We start from the raw sequence: 19,826 nt of genomic DNA, 5'->3' as shown, positions 1-19,826 counted from the left end.
TTAGACGTTGAAGTATAAAGTCTGCTCGATTATATGTATATCGAAAGAGGTATCGCTCCATTTCGCGAAGGCGTAAGGAGCTCGCAGGGAAAGACCTAGGGTACTTTCGTCTCTTGTTTAACTGTGAAAAAAAACGTTGCGTCAATAAACGATGGCTCGTCGAGAGCAAATTAAGTCGTCCGTCAGCGATGTGTCGCATCCGTCGTGCGACTCCGTTTGTCGCGGTGGCCGGCGAGGAAAGGAAGAGCAAAAACGAGTCGCGAGGTCCTTTTGCTCTTCGCCTGGGACTCTGGTGTGTCGGTCGAGCGAGCGGGCGAACGAGATCTCTCATAAAATCAAATAATTCGGTCCGAAGCGTCTTCGGTGCCCGATATAACCGCGCTCGGCAATAAAAGGGCGAACACGGTGGCTCGTTCAACGACCGTATCGAAAGGAAAACGAAACGTTAACGTAAACTGAAAAACAATCGAGTGAGCGGCGGCTGTCACTCCGGGGACGAGTTGGCATCCGCAGCCCGAGTCATCTGTTTCCTACGCGGCCGTGTCGTTTATTTTTCCAAAATGGCCGCTAAAACACCGCCACCGGTCTAACTAACGCGAGCCCTCGCGAGAGTAATTTGAAACCTATTTATAGGCGGCCACCTAACCGGCACCTATCGACGAACGTTTTTACAAAGTAGCAGCAATCTTGGCCGCTTCGCTACTGGAACGAGTCAACCGATCGACACCTTCGATTCGTCTTCCCGCTAAATAAGACCCCTCGAAGTGTCAGGTCCGGGGTTGCTATTATTATTCATCGACCATCCTCTACTACTCATACATACAAAATAATTGCAAAGGTACTCACGACTCGGATAGATATTCCCGTATTGATTTTTCATATATATATATATATATATAATATGTCTCGATAGACAATTTTATCGAACGAACATGGAAGGTTTTCAGCAACGAATCGGCGACACTTAATTCGCCAGAATTAAGGACGAAGTGGAGAGTTTCTGGAAGTAACGCTGCGTCAAGGAAAGGAAATTCGAGCGAAAGAATTTTCTGAACTCGTACTCGCGGACCTGCATGAAACGCCGCTGATTGGCCGCTCGTGCGCCAATTTTCCTCGACGTCGCCTCGCCACGAAAAATCGGTAAATTGCTTCTTTGAAATGCCGGAAAAGCGGAGGAAATGGTTCCCTCCGTAGTTGGTTCGGTGAGTTGTTCGCGTAGTCGATAAGCATCATTGCTTGCCCGATGATCCGTGCGTCCTCCGACCGATTCTCTCTCGTTCGACCACAAATTTAGACCTCGCGATGACCTTTCGTAAACTTTGCTCCGTTTAAAACGAAACGACGATTTTTGTAGTTTTCTATATCGTTCAAAGTTGAAGAAATCATCGGAAAACCGCAACACGATTTAAACAAACTTCTAAATGTATCAATTATCAACTTTTCCTTGCATAGTACATATGCACGTATGTATATCGCGTCGCGCCTCCGTCTACCGATGGAAGAAAACAGACCGAACTCCGAGTTTTATTCAGGCACAGCGCGTGTTCGTAACCCGTAACCGTAAGGCGGACTCGAATTGCCGGTTTGAAGTTTGAGATTTTCTGCCGCCACTTTTCGTCTCTCCAGCCGCGGCCTTTCACCTTTCTTTCTTTTTTATCTCTCTTATACGTCGTCCTCCTGACTTCTGACACGCGTTTCAATTGGGATGGTTGCCAAGGAAACCTAGGAACCGGAGTGTCACACGGACTATTGAAGAGGTTAAAGGGGACTGCGATTCCTTTTGCCCGAAAACGTTTCGAACGACAGAGTTTCCCGACCTTCGAGCAAACCGACAGAACTATACTATACGCGACATTGTCGCTCTATCCTGATTTCCTCCGAGCCGTAATCGTTTTACCATCGCGAGAAATTAGTACGGAGGATCCTGGGGATTCTGGAGATTCGTCGGGTGAGCGGGCGATTACGCATTTTGTTTCGTTATTTCGTATGCTAGACATTTTACCGAAAGGTCCGCGAGAAAGGATTCGCTCGACGGTGAAAAGTATTTCGCAGGGATTGCTCGGGTCGATTATACTTTTAAATTCCCTTTTCGCGCCCATTGTAAGAGGCGGCGGTGTTCGTCGCGAAAAAAGAGAATATTTTTTTATTCGAGCCTGAAATGGTTCGTGCGAAATTGATAATAGCCGCCGCGTAGCCACTAGGCAAATAAATTCCCTTCCCCGCTGCCTTTCGAAAAATTCTCCACCCGTTGAATCCGAATATTTCGTTTCGTTTTTCGTTCTTCCGACGCGACGTTTCTCTGGAAAGAAAATCACGACAGAAGGAAGTTGTTCCCATATATGTATACAATATTGTTCTTGCTTCCGATCAAGTCGCAAGCCTCGCGGAAATTGCTAATTGCTCCGAGTCGCTGGGCTAACGAACCGGTTCGACAATATTTTTCACACGGTTTTGCGTCTTTGCAAATTAACTTGCCAGCTCGAGAGGATTCGTCTACACGATTCGCGGACTGCTCGACGGTATCGCCGGCGGAACGAGAGCGACGAAAGGGGTGAAAATGGGCGAACGAGAGGGTTGGACAGGAGGAAGACCGTTCAGCGCTATTAACAGCTAATGAAAATTAGCTTTCGTCGGTTGATTGAGCGTCAAATCGTCCCTTTCTTGTTTCGGGAGAGAAGTCCGCCACTGGCATTGGTGTCGTTAGACCGACGTACTCTCGTTTCGAATTGCACTGTCCTCTTCTTTTTTCTTTTTCGCTGTTTCACCGATAGGAAATTCTAAGTACTCCGGTCGGGTCTACCATCGAAACTGTTCAGAATTTCCACGAATCTCTCTGTTTCTCGGAAAGTCTTGGATTCGTTCTTCTTACCGAGAATAACTTTGTTACGCTTCCTCGGTATTCCACAGGAAAATAACAAAGACGTGCGCGTCACGATACTTTCCGATGCAACGCGTTTGAGTATTACTCGACTGATTTAGAAAAAAGCGAACGCAAACGATCGAAAAGTAGACGAACAACGGGAGAACGAATCGAATTCGTTCGTCTCGCCGACGATACAGTCGGAACGTCGATTTTTCGCACTTCCGTTGGTAAGAATTTGTTTTTCTTGGTCAGAGAATAGCGGAAAGCGACGGGGTTCTCTCGAATTTCGGAATGTCGAGAGTGCAAAAATAGGTCACTCGATTCGGATCGTTTCGAAGGCTGATTATCCCCCCGTACAATGGGCTGTGTTAATTTCTTAATGGAAACCGCAAGTAATCCCTGCTAGTTCCGAAACTAGTAACGGCAGCGTGTCAGCACAAGGCCTCGTTCAACGCAAGAGCATTATGGCTTTCGAATGTTTAGAACATGATATAAACGTAGCAGTAATGGACTGCAGAAACGACTATAAAATCCATCTTCCGACGGATCTACGCTCGTTCCTGTGAGTCAATTTTGTCATTGATGATCTCGAGGAGAACGAACCGATACACGATTTTATCGCGTAGACGTATTTATTCCTTCGTTAATTTTTAATTGAAAAAGCCGCGCAATCTGATCGATTATACCGCGTATGATCTCGAGTAACCAGTTGAGGTAACCGAGAGAGGTACCGTTTCGGCAAGGACGTCGAAGGAATATTCCGTCCGAAACGAGCATGACCGGGATTGCCGCGGCGGTTCTTTGAACGCAGCCTCCTTTTTATGCAGATCGGTAGAACGAGGCGTAAAGGCCCTTTGGAGGAGGATAATGTAACTCCTTTGTTTATAACAGATGAGTGTCAGATCTAGCCTTTTTTCCTCGTCCGTCGGTTAAGTCTGCTCGTCTTCGCGTCTGAATAAACATATCTGATGTCTGTCGGGCCCACCCAGACGGAGCTATTAAAACTCTTATGGGAAAGTCGGTTCCATCGCGACCGATACGACGTCGATTTGTCGCTCGAACGGCTCGATCGACTTTTTTTTCGCACTCGGACCTGCCGTCGAACGATCGGAAGTATGTACCTCGAATCGTCTTATTCCTGGCAAATCGCGTCCGAAATCGTATATCCGTAATTTCAATCCGGCGATAGTTAAATCAAAATACAGGGACCGACGGTAAAAGATTCGTCCAACGAATGTTTCTTCGTTCTTAATCGATTCCACGATGAACTACGAGTTTGTATACGTGAAAAAATGACGACCTTTTAACGCTGCACTCGGGAACGCGCGTAAAATCGCTCGCGAGCATGTTTGAAAAAAGTGCTACTTCGTTGGGTCGAATACGTCGAGATTTTTACGATCCCGCGTAGCCGTGACGCAAACGTTTTAGGACTCGTCGAGACAGGGTAAAAAGGACAAGACAGTGTTCGCTTTTATTTTAATTCTTTTTTTTAATGAACCACTTGATATATTCGAATAGATCTGTATCATCACATAGGTGCGCGGAAACAACGAAGTTAACCCGGCGCTTGCTTATAATAAAGTGTGATAACGCTTAGTCGGTATCGGTGTCTTTCGATTTTATTGCACACGAACCACCACCAGTGTTCGCGGTAGTATTTTAAACGTTTCCCGTCCGAAGATCGAACTATCGTTACGATTTCAGGACTCGGAATAAATAAAATACTCCGCCCACCGACACCGATCGACACGGATTGCATTTTATACAGTTATTTACACGCTAATTTACACGATCCTCTTCCTAGATTGCTATAATATTTATAAGTAACTTTATAATTAACGTAGACGCTGACACTCGCAAATTGTTCGAGCGTCGCGTTGACAGAATAATCGATACCGTGCTCTTTAATCGTTACTTCGAAATTGCTGTGTACGGGTACGTATGTATGCATGTGTATATGCGTGTACGAGTGTATGAGAGTGAGAGAGTAGGGGAGATCGCGACTGTAAACGGCAGACTTTTCCATAACGTCAGTTTTAAAAAGAACAGAGGGCAACGACGAACCGAAAACCACAGAACCATTCTACAGACAGGAGCAGACATGGGCAACATCGTCGTCTAGAGTAAGGGAAAATAGATTTTTTTTTTTTTTTTTTTTTATAAAACTATAACCGTTCGAGCGAATAATCGTCGCAAATAAATTACTATACGTCGGTATTTTTGTCGTCTACCGTTGGATATAGAATTTTGCCCAGCCCTGAATCGGAGTTGCGCGATTCGGTGGTTTATTTTTCGTCGTTGATTTTGGAGAGCTGGCTCGGATCGAGGTCCGGCGCGATCGTGTTTTGCACCTGAATATGAGCGGAGTGAAGGGGTGGGCAGAGCAGGGGATGATAGGGGAGACAGTAGTATGGGAAACCGCTGAGCGCTTTGTTCGCGGGATGAATTTGCGGGGCCGAGATTTGTCCGGGAAGTTGGCCGGAACCACGAAGTGGCAGTCCCCTCAAATGCTCGTCCGGATGCACGAGAACGCGCACGGCCACGCGCCTCGCGTTTCCGGAATTAACCAGGGCGCCCAGTTCCTGCTGCTGCCGCCTCTTGGTCTTGTATCTGGAACGAACCGAGTTTGTTTAATGTTTGGGAAATTGCTTAACGACAAGCTCGATCGTTCGAAGAACGCGTAGAACAAGAAAATTGTACCGTCTGTTTTGGAACCAGATCTTCACTTGGGTCTCCGTCAACTTCAATCCGCGCGCGAGGTCCGCCCTTTCCGGGCCCGACAAGTACTTCTGGGCCGCGAATCGTCTCTCCAGCTCGTAGACTTGCGCGTGAGAGAACGCTGCCCTGCTGCGCTTCTTCCTGCTCTGATGACTTTGTCCGTGATTCTGTCCCTCGAACATGTCTTCCTCCGCGTCCTCTGCAAATTCCATCGATTAATCGAGCATGATCCGGACTCGTCGAGGCCTGATTTAACGAAAGGTAAACGTTGAAATCGTTGAGATGGTAGCGATAGTAAATCTACAACGAAGGAACTGTTTGTAACGGCTTCCGGAGCTTCGTTAGGTTCGCGGTAAATCTACCCCTGGCAGAGAGGCGTGACGCGAGCGGTTCTCCAAATCCTGGCGCAAACGAAACGCGTAAATTGGTAACCGATGATCTACCGTGATCATAAATCAAACGTTTCGGTCAAGACTGGTAGGTCGGAGAGGATGGACGGAGGACGTAGAGGAGTAGACGAGAGGTAGACCAACGAGCGGGTAACCATCCTCGGACAGCCATAGAAGCGGCGAACGCTCCGAGTGAGATCCGCCCGCGTTTGATGTCTCGTTCAAACATTAACACGTGCACTCGCTACTCCGACATGTTTACGCTCGTGTTCCACGGTAATTCCCCTCTCTCTAAGTTTAACCGGTCGCACCGGAGTGCAATCGTGTTTCCATCCGTTCTAAAATTCTACTTGCCTCTGCATGCCATCGACTTTGTTTTCCGAGGCTTGTCCCGGGGTGTTCTGGCGAAGAATCGTTTTCGTATCACGCGGTGTTGTATTATTACTTTGTAAACGGTGATGGATTTCTCATCGATGATACTCTCGCTTTGATCCACGATGCGTTTTACGCTACCTTACATCGCGACCTGTATTCCGGAGTTATTCCGCTGTGCTTTCGTCTAACCGATTAACACCCGATAACACGACCGCTGCTAGAACTTTCCGCTACAAGGGCTGATAGTATTACTACGTATATAGAAATACGTTGCTTTGGACCCCTCGGCTCGGCGAAACGGTTACCCCTTCGATCGATCTTTTCGAGTTGTATTAAACTCAACGATGTCGAGCTTCTCGTTCAACGGATCATCCGATCATCAACGAAGAAAAAAAAAAAAACACGATTCCAAAGGTCTCATGACATCATAATTATTTCGTACGTGCTTCGGTCTCCCGTACCGCTTCAATGTTTATCGGCAGTGGCTGATGGAGGGACGCAAAGCATTTAGAGAGATCTATATTTGATCACTTTCGACGTCAACTCTATGCCATCTCGTCCGGCTAATGCGTCCCTCCTCTGACGCTCGTCAAACATCCTACGCGTCCTACATCGAGAGTGTTCGCGAGGAGCAAGTGCCGTTTGCTCTCGCTCCGATTACATCGAGATGACCCTTCGTACCTTTTCAGGGCTCGCTCGTTGTTTTTCGAATCAATTTATACGAGCTACGAATACCGAGTAAACAAAACTTTATCGAGGGGAATTGCCGAAACTGCCGGCTTATCTTTCGTTCGATTCCACCTTCCAGCGTACGTAGAAAATCATTAGTTTTCTATGCAGGGTAAATACGAACGATGCGAGATTAATGGTAGCAGGAAGCGGCGGAATTCTAATAGAGGGCCGCTAAGGAACCGCTTGTCGCATCCTGTCCATTACCGTATTAAGTGATTCCCAAGAATGATGGCCAGGAAGAAGGGGATTCGTAATTTCGTGAGCGAGCCTTGAAACGGTGCCAGCTCGTGCCTGCGTCTCTTCACCCTCGAATGGTAAAAAACGCAGGAACTGTCGCCAACGAAATAGTTCCAGGTACGGAGGAGTTACTTAATCGCAGGTTCCATAACATTCTTCTCTCGCGAATTAATTTACATACTCATTTCGAGGTGTCTTTTCTCGACCCATTAACGAATGATACTGTCATATTTTTCAAGCGTCGACCGCGACTTAAATCGGCTTGCTCTATTTTCCGTACGAACCTTCGGGCGACCGTCGCGTTCGATGGATTTTGGGTCGATCGGCGAAAAAAAGATTTCCTGGGAATAGGTCCCCACGGTAACCTTGATCTAAATCTGTTTTTGCTTCCGATCTGTGGATCCACGACGACTCGAGACAGAGCAACAGTGTGGGCCAGGGATCGAACAAGTGCAAGAAGTAGAGTGCCGGCCACTTGTGACGTCTGCCGGGTCGAGCACCACTTATGCTACTAAAATTACATTCGATCACGTTATCTGCGCTCGGGTTAAGTTAAAAAGAAAAAACCCTTGAAAAGCTCGCCTGTTACGAGGATACCGGGCTAAATGATCTCTTAAGCCTACATCCTCGTGGCAGACACACGATCTCCCAGAAGGAAAATTGTCTTGGCTACCAACGAGAAGATTCCCCCATGTCGATCCGTTCTCTCGTCTCGTCGCGTTCTATCGACGAATCGTCACCGACGGACGTCGTCGCGATAATTAGATAACTCCTGTTCCTGTTCCGCGTAATTCGAGAGCGGGCACATTCGCGATCGAAGGATAATTATTGATACGCATTACACGTTCCACCCTCGGAAAAGAAGTTCTTTCGTACTTACCCAGATATTTATTTTTGCTCATGTCCAACGCCTCGTCCTGTTGCCTCTGGGAAACGTCCCTCGAGTCCTTGGCCGGCTGATAAGCAGTCATGTTCCCCAGGGTTTCCAGGTGTTTGAAGGTCCCTTGGGCCAGGTGTGGAATAGTGCCGAAGTTTGTGATGTTCGCGTGAACGAGATTCCTCGTCAGGATGTCCAGCTCGCGAGCCACGTTGAGGTCTGGGGATGGTAACCTGGGGAACCGAGCCATACGATTTGGATCCTGGTCCGTGCACAGTTCTCCGTGATCGGTCTCCGTAAAATCGTAGTCCCTGTGAGATTTCTTGGCGAACGACGGAGCGCCTTGCGTCTCGTCCGAGTCGGAGGATCGTCGCTCGTGATCCGGGTAAGAGGTTCTTCGACTGAGAATGTCCGCGATACTGAACGGCGTTAACTGAGACGGTTTCGGCGAAGCTTCGCTTCGTTTCTCTTCGTCCATGGTCTCTTCTCGCCTCGACGTGTCTTTTTACCCCTTGTCACACCACAGAAGACGTTCGACTCGACGAGGACAGCTCCGATTCACGATAACGAGGATTCGGTTGCGATACTCGCAGCTTTCGATTAGGCTTGTGTCTTCCACGGTTGTTCACCCTCTTCGCGACACCGTTTCTTCCATAGCTTCAGCAGCTGGCATTGGATATCCTCCGGTCCGTACGACGATTGCGATTCCCTCGCAGCATCTTCGGATGTCGACGGGTCACCGTTCGCTCCCGCGACTTTGGAGCGTCAGCGGAGCATCCCGGGGCGATCTCTGCGGCTCGTCGAAGATTCCGGCAAAAGGATCGTTGTCGCCGACACGAGAGGAACTACGAGGCACCGCGAGTTCCTGTAAATTTCGGTGGCTGGTCCACGATCGGCCACGTCCTGTCGTATCCGCGGCTCGACTGGCGCGCGTCGGGAACTTCCGCGTCCGCGTAATCCGGTGTCAGAGCGGAACACCGACTCCAGCGCGTCCGTTCTCCGTTATTAATTGTCGCTCGCGAGCACTCGAGGGCCGCGTGCACCCTTCCGCACCGAGTGTGCTTCGGTCAAGTGTGCTTGTCGCGCGCGTAGACTTATTTTTCGAATTAGTCCGCGGCCACTTCAACCGGGTCTTCCTTCCTCCCTTCCTCCCACGCTGGCTATCTTCCCCTTCTATGCCAGCCACCCCCACCAGCGGACCATCCCTCCACTCCAGTCGATCGCGACTTACGACTATCCGCCGCCGCCGCCGCCTCCATCGTTCAGGACACGTTTTTTGCGCGTCTCTTGACTGCCCCTTAACCCTATAACCGGCTGTGACGAACCACCCGACCCATCCTCTTCGATCAACTGTAGATCGATGTTTGCGCTGCTATCGGACACCCCCGAAGGGTTCTTCGCAGACTTATCGCGCAACGTCGGATAAAATTACAACGATGCCTCCAGATCGAAAATCAAACTAAAAACGCAGCAAGTCGGTGCAGGCGTTACACCGTTTGGAACAAGAGACGCGTACGTAAAATTGATAGGCAAAATTATGTACGATTTCAGTATAATAATTTTTTTAAGCTGGAGAAACCTACATTATTCCAAACGATCATATCCAAACTCCTCGATCTCGACTATTTTCGAGACAGTACCCTTCGTCGCGTCTCGGACCCGGATGCTGTGAGTTTCTTCGGGAAGTTTGATAGTTTTGTTTCGCGTCGTAGGCTCGAGTCGTGGTCGCGATACATTCGAGTTTCGCGGCTCGCGGCGTAGGTGGAGCCTTGAATGACCTCCAAGGTTGGACTCGCGACGCCCGACGACGCTTCCGTCACGACGCAAGCCTCGCCCTACGACCAATCCATGACTCTCCCCGCGATGCCGCTTTTCCGACCGAGCCAATCCACGGTTTCACGAAGCTTTCCGTATCGAGGTGACGAGCGACGCTCGCCCGGGAGTGGGATCTTTTAGGTTTTTTCAGGGTCGAGTCGTTGAGTCGGCGGCGGCGGCGGCGGCGAAGGGGTGCGGACGAAACGTCTTTCAGGTATCGCGCGTGACACGTCGTTTTCTCGACCGAGTACTACTCCCAGAAAGTGTTCGCTTGCAATTCGCGGGTGACGATGATTTATTGACACAGCTGCGAGTACGTCGAGCAAAAAATAGTAATAACTAGAAGAACGTCGAGAGACAATTTAATCTAGAATTTAGGAGAAGCAGCGTGTTCGGATCTTAAACGAGACTTTTTCGTTGTTTAAACAATTTTAACATTTCCTTTTTTTTTTTTTTAATCAAACAACGTAGTCGTTCGTTAGACGAATTTTCGTTCCTAAAAGTTAAGGTCGTCAGCATTTTCCCGAGGCGTTTCCGCGAAGCTACCGCTTCGGTGGTGAAATCGACGTTTCGTAGACGAAGCTCATGGGTAGTAGGTGGAAAACCATCGAGCCCTTTCCCTAGGAATCGTGTCGAATCCTTTCAAAAAGTTCCTCCGGCTGTGATGTACGTAGACACAGAGACAGCAGCGCTCTACGTACTTCGTCTCGTATCGAGTCGAGAGGAAACTACGCGGTGCGTATATAGGGTGTGCTTTACATAACAATCGCCGCTAAAGACTTGCAGCATTGTCCGCCACGTGCTGCCAGTCGAGTTCCTATGGCGGTTTAATTAAGTGTGAACCACAGGAGCGTGGATCACGCCTCACTTGATCCGATGATGGCCTCGCGCGTTCCGGATATCGACGAGGAAATAATTCCACCTTCCTTCCGCGATATTTCTTGAAAAGAGCGAGATCTCGTTGTCGTTGGTTCGAATCGAGCTTTCCAAAGGCATCGATATCTTATTGTATTTCAAATTTCTGAAATTCGACGTTGTTGAAAAATTGCTCCGCGAGACGGACCGATAGGCACGAATCGACAATTAGCAGGTGGCGAGTAATCGAACCGGAAAAACGTTCGTCATTTCCCTATTAGCGGTCTAAGAGGGAGAGAGAGTCATCTCGTGGCAACGTTTAAGAAGACCACGGTCTGATCGCGTCTTTAGCCGCGGCTCTCTTTTTCTTGATTCGATCTAATCGATAATAAATTATAGGGGGATGGCGGTACATCTCTCCCCTAAAGCTAAGCCCTGACCCTCCCGCTCGATTGGTCGCAATTCTTAAAGACCTTAATTGGCGCGGAAAATTATACCTTATTTCAGTTACCCTCGAACGAGACCAGAGACTCGGCTCCCTCTTCCACCACCCTCTCCCGTCCACGATCCTCCCATAGCTCTGCGCTCTTCGCCCACCGATTCGCTTTCTTACGAGTACGATTCCGCCACTTGGATATTTCTTTTTCCCCCGGGGTGAGCAATCGCTGGAAATATCGGGCCGAGAGCCAGGCCAACCGGTAGCCGTGGCTCGGCTCGGCGATCGTTTGGCCACTTTCGATCGAACCAGTCGTAACAGTAACCGCTCCGTAAATCGTTCTTTCTCGCTTCGCTTTTATAAATAGACCACGACGGATTGCGGTGAGTTGGACTCTTCGAAATCAGCAGATTCGAAAATTCGCAAACACTCGTGGGTTTTTATTCGCATCTGTTCGCGGCGCGATCGCGTCTTTCGCCTGCACCGCCAAAGAAGGCGCGGCCATTTCTGGAGCGGACATTTATTTATTTATTTATTTCAATAAATACGGGCATAGCTCGTTATGATATTAATACAGTATAGCAATTATAAACAACCACAGTTGACAGATGTCAAGACAGACAAAAATTTACAAACAAGAAAACAATCATAACAAAGTTATCGCCGGTGAATAGCAGATATTAAAGCAGAGTTTGGCAAATTATATTTCGTATAATTCGTAGTCCACCTATATATAATTCATTTGGCCCCGTACGCTTTTCCTTTTATCTCCTTCGCGAATTTTCTTCTTCGTTCGTCCAAGTGTCGCGGCTCGGTTGGTTTCGAGCCGTCCTCGTTTTAGTCGTCTGGCGAAGGGCAAAGACACGAATCGAAAAGGGAAGAGATGGCTCGGTTCCTCGAAGATCGACAGGAAACTCGTAGACTGCGGTTTAACTGGCATTCGACGACAACGAAAGTAACGAACATCGGGGAGCGAAGGAGCCGCGAGCGGTGCGCGCGCTCTATGGGCGGGCATAAGAATATAAAAACAAGAAGACCGGATGACTGCTAACTGTTTGTTAGTCTTGGGTTTTAAAGTCCGCACGTCTGTCAGTCCAGAGATGTAATATTAGTGCTTAGTATACGCTGCCGCCACCGCTCTCGCTGATTTACTTCTCCTTCCTCTTCTTTCATCCCGTCTCCGTTTACCTTCGCGCCCTGCAGTTTCTCTTTTCCTCTTCGACCCTCGAGCCTTTAAGCGTACATCGAATCTCCCCCCAAAGTTTTTCTTGCGAATTGTTTTATCGTTACACAGAAGAAGAAAAAAAAAGATCGTAATCCTTAAAGGTTTGGAATTCAGTTTCTCTGTTTAATTAAGTCGACAGAAGATCACGAATCGGAACACGTCGAATAGCTCGTTAAGCGACTCGATTGCCGTACCTCGGACGAAATGACATCAGGAGTTCCTGTTCTTTTAGCGGTACTGGTAGTTTGTGGACTGGTTGGTTTATCGGAAACTATTTTCGGACCTTTGTAGCAGCCGACTTTAACCGCGATAGGGATTTAGTAAACGAGAGACACAGTTACTATTTCTGTTGATGGAAATTTCATTTAGCTTAGCGTCTCCGTGGACACCGTTTAATTCTAACGATCGACGTTTAAGTAATATAATACTAAACGTTGCACGGATATTTCATTATTTTTATTAAACATCATTGTAAGTTGAGTAAAGAAAAAAGAACGGTGCCGTGTGACCGTTTTAAATGTCACGAGCGGAAACTAAATAAAAGTGTTGTCGATTCGATTCGTATTTTCACGAGAAGCGGCGGTAAATCTTTCGTCGGTTGAACATAGAGTGCGCTCGAGAATGAAACGGGATATAACGTTGAGAAGCCTAGGGTATTTTCCGTAGTCGGCAAAGTAGAAACCGTGATCCATTTCCGCTTTTTCTTCGGACGGTCGTGCAGGTTCCTGTATAAGATCCATGGTAAATTTTTGCCTGACGTTAGTGTACCATCTGTCGAACCTAACGTATCTTGAAAGTTAACGTAAGTAAATTGCCTTGCAAGAAAATGGGGGAAAATATTTAAAAAATGTAGCAAAGGATAGAAGCGACACGTCGTCATATAATTAAATATAATATAATTCCATATACCTATATGTTTCTTTTACCGCGTGTTTTTATATTTTATTTTTGATATATATATGCATTTAGTATTTGATCACATCGTATTTATCAACAAGCGTACTCGACGATTCAAATAAAAATATTCAAGAATCGATCGGAAAGAATATAGCAAGATTAATAAAAGCAAAGCCGAAAGTATAATCGGTACTCTGTGACGTACTTGGGCGCATTCGTATATCGGTACGTCATGTTCTAACAATAGTAAGAGAACGTCTTTCCCAACGAGTCTGTCGCAACATTTATTTACATCGAGTATTGTTAAACTACGTTATAATTAATCAAACTCGATTATCGAAGGTAATCGTTCCGGTCGGAAATCCATTATGTTTCGGACGAGAAATACATTCGAGCAAATTTAAAATCAACAAAAAAAGGAATGTATTCAACTCGGTGTGATTAATGAGCCTCGAGGAAAATATGATCGTTTCCAAACGAATCTATACGATCCGGGAAGATATTTCATGCATATGCACGCGTATATATTTGAACAGCATCTTGCTTCCTTTGGATTCACCACGATGGTTCCCTTTCGCTCGCAGGCAAATAGGATCGAATTTCAACGTTTAACGTCCGATGATTGATTATGCGAATACGAGGTCCCCTAATGGCGCTTTCAGAAGAAAATTCGGTCCGAAAGCGCGGAAGGAATTTATATTAAGAGCGCAAAAAACGAACGTTTACTATTCGAATTATTTTTTTCTTCGCCCACTAGCAGCAAGAAAGTTTGGAAAGAAAATTATTTAGAAATTCATCGAACATCGAAAGTATTAGGTCGTCCTGTAAGTTCGTGCCGAAGACTGTGTCGAAATTTAATAAAAAATGACAGAAATTTTCTAGTAACGGAATAATGACTACGTGACAGAGGTAAGAAATTATTGTGAAATGAGACAGATTATCTTTTCTTGTGACACTTGAGAGTATGTTTCACATATCAATTTGAGAAATAGAAGTATAAATGGCACGAACTTTTAGGACGACCTAATACGTTCTTAGGCTATTGTTGCGTTACCGCGAAGTTTAAATTTACGCGTATCTCGAGATCGCTGGCCTAACTCCTGGAAATTGTTCAAAGAGACGAACCGGATTCTGGGAACAAGTGCACGCAGGTGCGTGCAGGTGCACAGAGGCGGAGCCGTTTCAGCCGGAAGGCTGGTCCGCGCGTAACGTAGGTGAGCGCATGGGAAGGCCCACGTGGGCCGCGGCTAATATCACCACCGACATTTTTATCAACTTGTTCCCATGGCCCTTTATGGCACCAGTAGCACCACGAACAACGATTACACCGACGTGAATCGTCTATGTGAAGCACTTGACTGCCAGATGACCCGTCGTGCTTGCGCGATAACCTAAAAGGCGCCCATGGCTTCGCTCAAGCTGTCAGAACTCACCTATTTATACATGCCATTTCGCCATATTTTTGTTTTATCGACCTGGACCGCACCGAGGACGAGTTTTCTCGCGACGCCGCGCTGCTCGCCGTGGAAAATGACGACGCTGATCGTTGGATCGACAATGTCGATGGTTTTGACGAATTTTTACCGAGTTCTCGAATAATGTTCTTTTTACTTTATTTTACGACGCAACGAGTAAAATTTAACGATAAATTGAAAGTTAAACCGCACGAGAAGAAATAGTAAATATTTTCAGGAAAGGAAGTATTGGATTTGGAAGAGTACAAGCGGATTGTAACGATTGAAGAATTCGCGATTCTTCGTTTCTCAAACTTAATATTTTATTGTCATTCTTTATTCCAATTATACAACCAGTCGTGCGCATAAGTCGACAAGAATAGCACGATGTACGCTTGAGATCGTATCCTTTCTATCGGTAACATAACATCGAGAAATACAAACTTCCGATCGCAAACTCTACTCATTAATTACGCTGCGAGACGCTGGAACGGACGTGTTTACACGTATGATTCTAACGTTTCGAGCCAGTTTACGACGCGTTAGAAACGAAAAGGAAAAAAGGTCCGCGGAATACGTAAAGTACCCATAGATGCTTCCGCAAAAGCCACTCGAAGCGATTTCCGCTCCAGGCCTCTCGAGTGGCGCGTTACTATTTAGAAGAGACCGTCTTACCTAACCAACGGTGATGCTTTCTAAACTTTTTCGAGGAAATATAATTTTCGTTACATTTCATTTATCGCGACAACGTTGTCAGAGGGCGAACAAACGTCACGAGTAGATACCGATGTAAATGATACGAACAAAAATCGATGTTTCCATTACCCACGATTTCATACGTAAAAAAAAGCAATTTCTCTCTTTTCTAGAAACTTCGTACTCTACTTTGGAAAACATAAAGAAGGAAAATACAGCTGCCAATAGCGCGTCGCCTTACCATGCAAGTATCTATTTCTAACTTAAAACTACCGAATCGCGGCATGTTATCGAAATCGCGCACCCTAAACGATTAACTCTTTGGCTAGCTATTTGGTAACGTTACTAATCTATCGTTCTATTTTACGCGATACTTAGAATTTCCTAGTTATAAAAATAATACGCGAAGCACTTTTCGACGTTCTCGGGCATCGAGGAAAAATTGACCGATCGCGCGAGAAGATGGGAGACATTACCATAACCGTTGCAGATTCTGATCCATCGGCACCTGTTCCATGTAGTTGACGTACTGCGTCTGGTAATTGGCCGGGCCAAAGTAGTTGGCGAAACCGTAGTCGGTACTCGCGACGGCCATCGACGATCTCCCGTCGCCTACGATCGGTTTGCCATCCGTCGGGACGCATTTCATATCCGAATACGGCGACACCTCGTCGTCTTTGTACTCCGTTTTGATTTGTCTTTGGCATTCGAGAACGCCAGCGCGAAGATCCTCTGACAGAGCGTTCCTGTACTCGGGCACGGCGAGCACGTGTTGCCTGTGTTGCAGATCGCCGTTCAAACTCGATTTTCCGCTCGCGTCCGAGCCGATCTCTTGCTTGTACTCTGGAACGATGGTCGAGTTCATCCTCGCGTCGCCGGTGCTCGATCGGAATTCCGGGGGATGTCGAACCTCGTTCGTTCGAAAGTCGGATTGCATCGACACCGTCAGCTCTGGCCTGATGTTGGGCCAATAAGGAGGGTTATACGATTCCTGCAGGTTCAGCTTTCTGTCTTTGATCAGAACGGGCACGGAGATCTTCAGGGATTGGTTTTTCGCGTTCTGGACTTGCAGCTTCTCGGCACCTTCGATTCTGGCTCGTTTGTTCTTGTACCGACGGTTCTGGAACCAAATCTTTACTTGAGTGCTGGTCAGTTTGAGAGTTTGCGCCAGCAGTTCTCTTTCCGGCGCGCTTAGGTACCGTTGCTGCTTGAATCGTTGTTCCAGTTCGTACACTTGGGTCTAAAAAAAAATATACGAAAGCAAAAGTGGTAAAATAAACGTCTCGGATTGGGCTCTCTTTGCGCGCATCTAACGTTTAAATACTTACTTGGGAGAACAACACCCTCGGCTTTCGCTTCGTCCTCTTTCCCGATTGACCTTTTCGCAGTTCCGTCTTGCTCGAAGTAACCACGTTACCTGGAACAAAATCCACGTATATTTGCAACGGAGCCGGTATCCATGGAATCGATGAAAGGAGAGTACCTACGAAAATCGGTATTTTTGGATCGAAAACATTCGAAAACTTTACGTACCGTCTTCCGTAACCGGTGGCTCTTGATACTGCGGAGCGACTTGATTCAATTGATGAGGCTGGTTCAGCTCTGAATAATGGGGATAGGACTGGATCGATTGCTCTTTGAACTTTTCGAATTCCCACTGACTTTCCTGTACGATGAAATTGTAATAGTCTTGCGTCATGTGTTGCTGTTGAATCGGGTGCTGATGATGGGCGGCAGGGTAGCAGTCCATGATTCCTAGCTGTTGATCTTCGTTAAGAATGTCGCGGACGCTGAACGGTGTTCCGGAGATCGAAGAGGCCAGCATTCTAATGCATTCTCGACGATTTTCCACGTGTCTTTCGTGCGTTCGAATCAATTAATCTTCCACTTTCGACGATCGATCGAATAAAGAATCCACGGCGCGACGACAATTTATCTCGAACAGATATACACCACTGTCACTTTTCGAACGACACTCGCGGTAAGCGTACTTGACAAATTTGTACAAAATGATGGTATCCTTCCGTTGATTGGAAAAAAATCCGTTTGGAGAATCTCTCGAATAATCCTCAGCGTCGAACCGCTCTTTCTCCGGAGGGTTAATCGCACTCGAAACGTCATAAAAGGGGTGCGAGCGCGTTAACGTTCAGGTCGTAGCGAAACTATAAAACCCCGAACAAGCTCGTTACGACGTTGTTGACACTTGCTTCGAGATCGTTTTACCAACTATGGGCCAGTTAAACGTCAAACGGTTCGCGTCTGTTCCCGTACGCGGGGGATGGTCACGGTTGAACGGTCAGGCCGGAGGGCAGACGTGTAATGTGACTTGCTCTTCCGAGGGAGTCAAGTGCTGGTCCCGTGATACAGGGACACCGCCACGGTCGTCTTGCGTGTTCGTATGCGTGCGCCAGTGGCAGCGCAAGATTTTTACCAGCACACCCACATATACGAGTGCCGCGAGCACGAGCTCTACGGGGTGGTCGGCTCTGCATTTCTCTCGATTTTAATTCCCCCTTTGCGCGACGATTTAGGAATGCAAATTTGTCTTTCGAATCGCACGCCGTTGTTTTAATTCGTATAACACATCTATTCGTTTCTCAAGCTCCCGTAAAAGTACGCACGAGAGCCTTGTAATATCGGAGCGTGTGAAAATCTGATAAATGTTAAGGTCTCGAGGCTTCGCCATCCATTCGAGTTTTCGGCGCGAGGAATCGACTCCGACCGGTTTGCGTAAAAAAAAATTCATTCGGGCCTGCGACGCATAATAATTACGAGGATCGGAAGTGCAGGATCGATTAAAGAGACGGCAAATCTGTTTTTGCCTCGAGACAGCCATAACGCGGTGAGTAACGTTGGGGCGGAGAAGAAGACGGAAGGACCCGCCTATGGCTGAACCATCGAGCCAATCCAAACTTACCGCGAACGATGCTTCTAAAACCGGCGATTAAATCTTGATTTGCGCGCGATTACCGCCATCTACGATTCAACGAGGTCTAATTTCCTCGCTGGAACGAAGAAAGATCGGAGCGAAGACGGATTAACTCTTTCGACCGGGCAGGTCGAAGGCAACGAAGGAGACGACATTTGTCTGCTTTGAGAAAAAATTAGACTCTGGAGCGTCAAACCCTTGGTTTCGATTTCGGGGCTGGATCATCCGTGGAACGGGGTTGGAAACGAAAACGAAACAATCCGTTTTCCTTGCGCCGCAACCTCAGGACGAGATCATCCTTGCTGCCCATTCTCAACTCTGCAACATCGACACGTCGAAAGTAACAGATTCCAGACGCTCCCTTCCAAACGTCGAGAATCCTTCACGTTGCTGGAATTTCAAAGATCATCCTCGGTCTTTCTTTTCTCAATTTTTGCAAATTTCTCTCTATGCAACAATTTCTCGAGATACAAATGGTGCTGTAGGAAATATCCAGGGACTAATTTCAACCCTTTTACGATTTTACAAATGATCTTTATTATTCGACTACTTTCGCTCGCTTCTCCTTGCATTCTAACATTCATCCTCATCTTCTCTCTCTCTCTCTCTCTCTCTCTCTCTCTCTCTCTCGCACTCTGTCTCCATGCTTGCCAATCATACACTCATTTACAAACATTCCATCTATCATGCTTCCTGATTCGCGCTCTTCAAACATACACCCATGCACACCTAATTACGCGCACCGTATCTGCGACTGGCGCGTAATTCGATCCCGTAGCGCGTTTAAAGAGATCAGAAATAGAGAAGAGTTATCACAAGTACATCTTCAACGCGGACGGCAAAGATTATAAATTTCGGAGCAAGTCTCCGAGACGCGTTGTTGGGAAGCTTGAAATTGCGATTGAACTTGTCGCGATCGTGATTGAGAGGGATACGCGATTAATCCTCTTCGTCCGACACGCGTATTTATTATTTCACGGTCTGTCTCGTTGAACGCAGGCACGATTACATGCACGCAGAAACGACTCGTGCGTGAATGTACAATCGTGTGGTGTACGCGGTAGGCGCCAAGAGATACCGAGGCGCCTTCTTAATTGTGGGAAAGCGGCGCCGGTGTCTGGAGGGCCCCTGCGTCGTGTGAAGCCGCCGACGCTTCGAAGACGCTGCTCGATTTTTAAACAATTCTCGAACAAGGAGCCTTCCTGTCGGGGTATCTTTCGAGGATTCTGGAAAATCTCAATTTCGTAAAAATGTCGGACGACGACCAAAGATGAATATGTCGTAAATATAAATTTATCGCGATGCCATGTAGGAAAACTCTTTTCAAA

General features: G+C 47.1%; 2 protein-coding genes across 2 annotated transcripts; both read right to left on the bottom strand.

Annotated features, from left to right (window-relative positions):
* Nucleotides 1–4,043: 4,043 nt before the first annotated feature.
* LOC128891049 (homeobox protein bagpipe-like) lies at nucleotides 4,044–9,369 on the bottom strand. The gene is made up of 3 exons (XM_054150214.1): nucleotides 8,195–9,369; nucleotides 5,564–5,780; nucleotides 4,044–5,473 (listed from the first exon to the last, which is right to left on the bottom strand). Exons 1-3 carry the CDS (start codon nucleotides 8,667–8,669, stop codon nucleotides 5,149–5,151), a joined length of 1,017 nt encoding a protein of 338 aa, XP_054006189.1. The 5' UTR covers nucleotides 8,670–9,369; the 3' UTR covers nucleotides 4,044–5,148.
* Nucleotides 9,370–15,192: 5,823 nt separating this feature from the next.
* On the bottom strand, nucleotides 15,193–17,689 carry LOC128891192 (homeobox protein Nkx-2.5-like). Its single transcript, XM_054150491.1, has 3 exons — nucleotides 17,103–17,689; nucleotides 16,898–16,986; nucleotides 15,193–16,809 (listed from the first exon to the last, which is right to left on the bottom strand). Exons 1-3 carry the CDS (start codon nucleotides 17,392–17,394, stop codon nucleotides 16,042–16,044), a joined length of 1,149 nt encoding a protein of 382 aa, XP_054006466.1. The 5' UTR covers nucleotides 17,395–17,689; the 3' UTR covers nucleotides 15,193–16,041.
* Between the last annotated feature and the right edge of the window lie 2,137 nt (nucleotides 17,690–19,826).

The sequence above is a fragment of the Hylaeus anthracinus genome, unplaced genomic scaffold, assembly GCF_026225885.1.
Source record: "Hylaeus anthracinus isolate JK02 unplaced genomic scaffold, UHH_iyHylAnth1.0_haploid 12001, whole genome shotgun sequence".
In the NCBI taxonomy this organism is placed as follows: domain Eukaryota; kingdom Metazoa; phylum Arthropoda; class Insecta; order Hymenoptera; family Colletidae; genus Hylaeus; species Hylaeus anthracinus.
The sequence above is the reverse complement of the archived record's forward strand: the minus strand, read 5'-3'. Positions and strand labels throughout refer to the sequence as shown.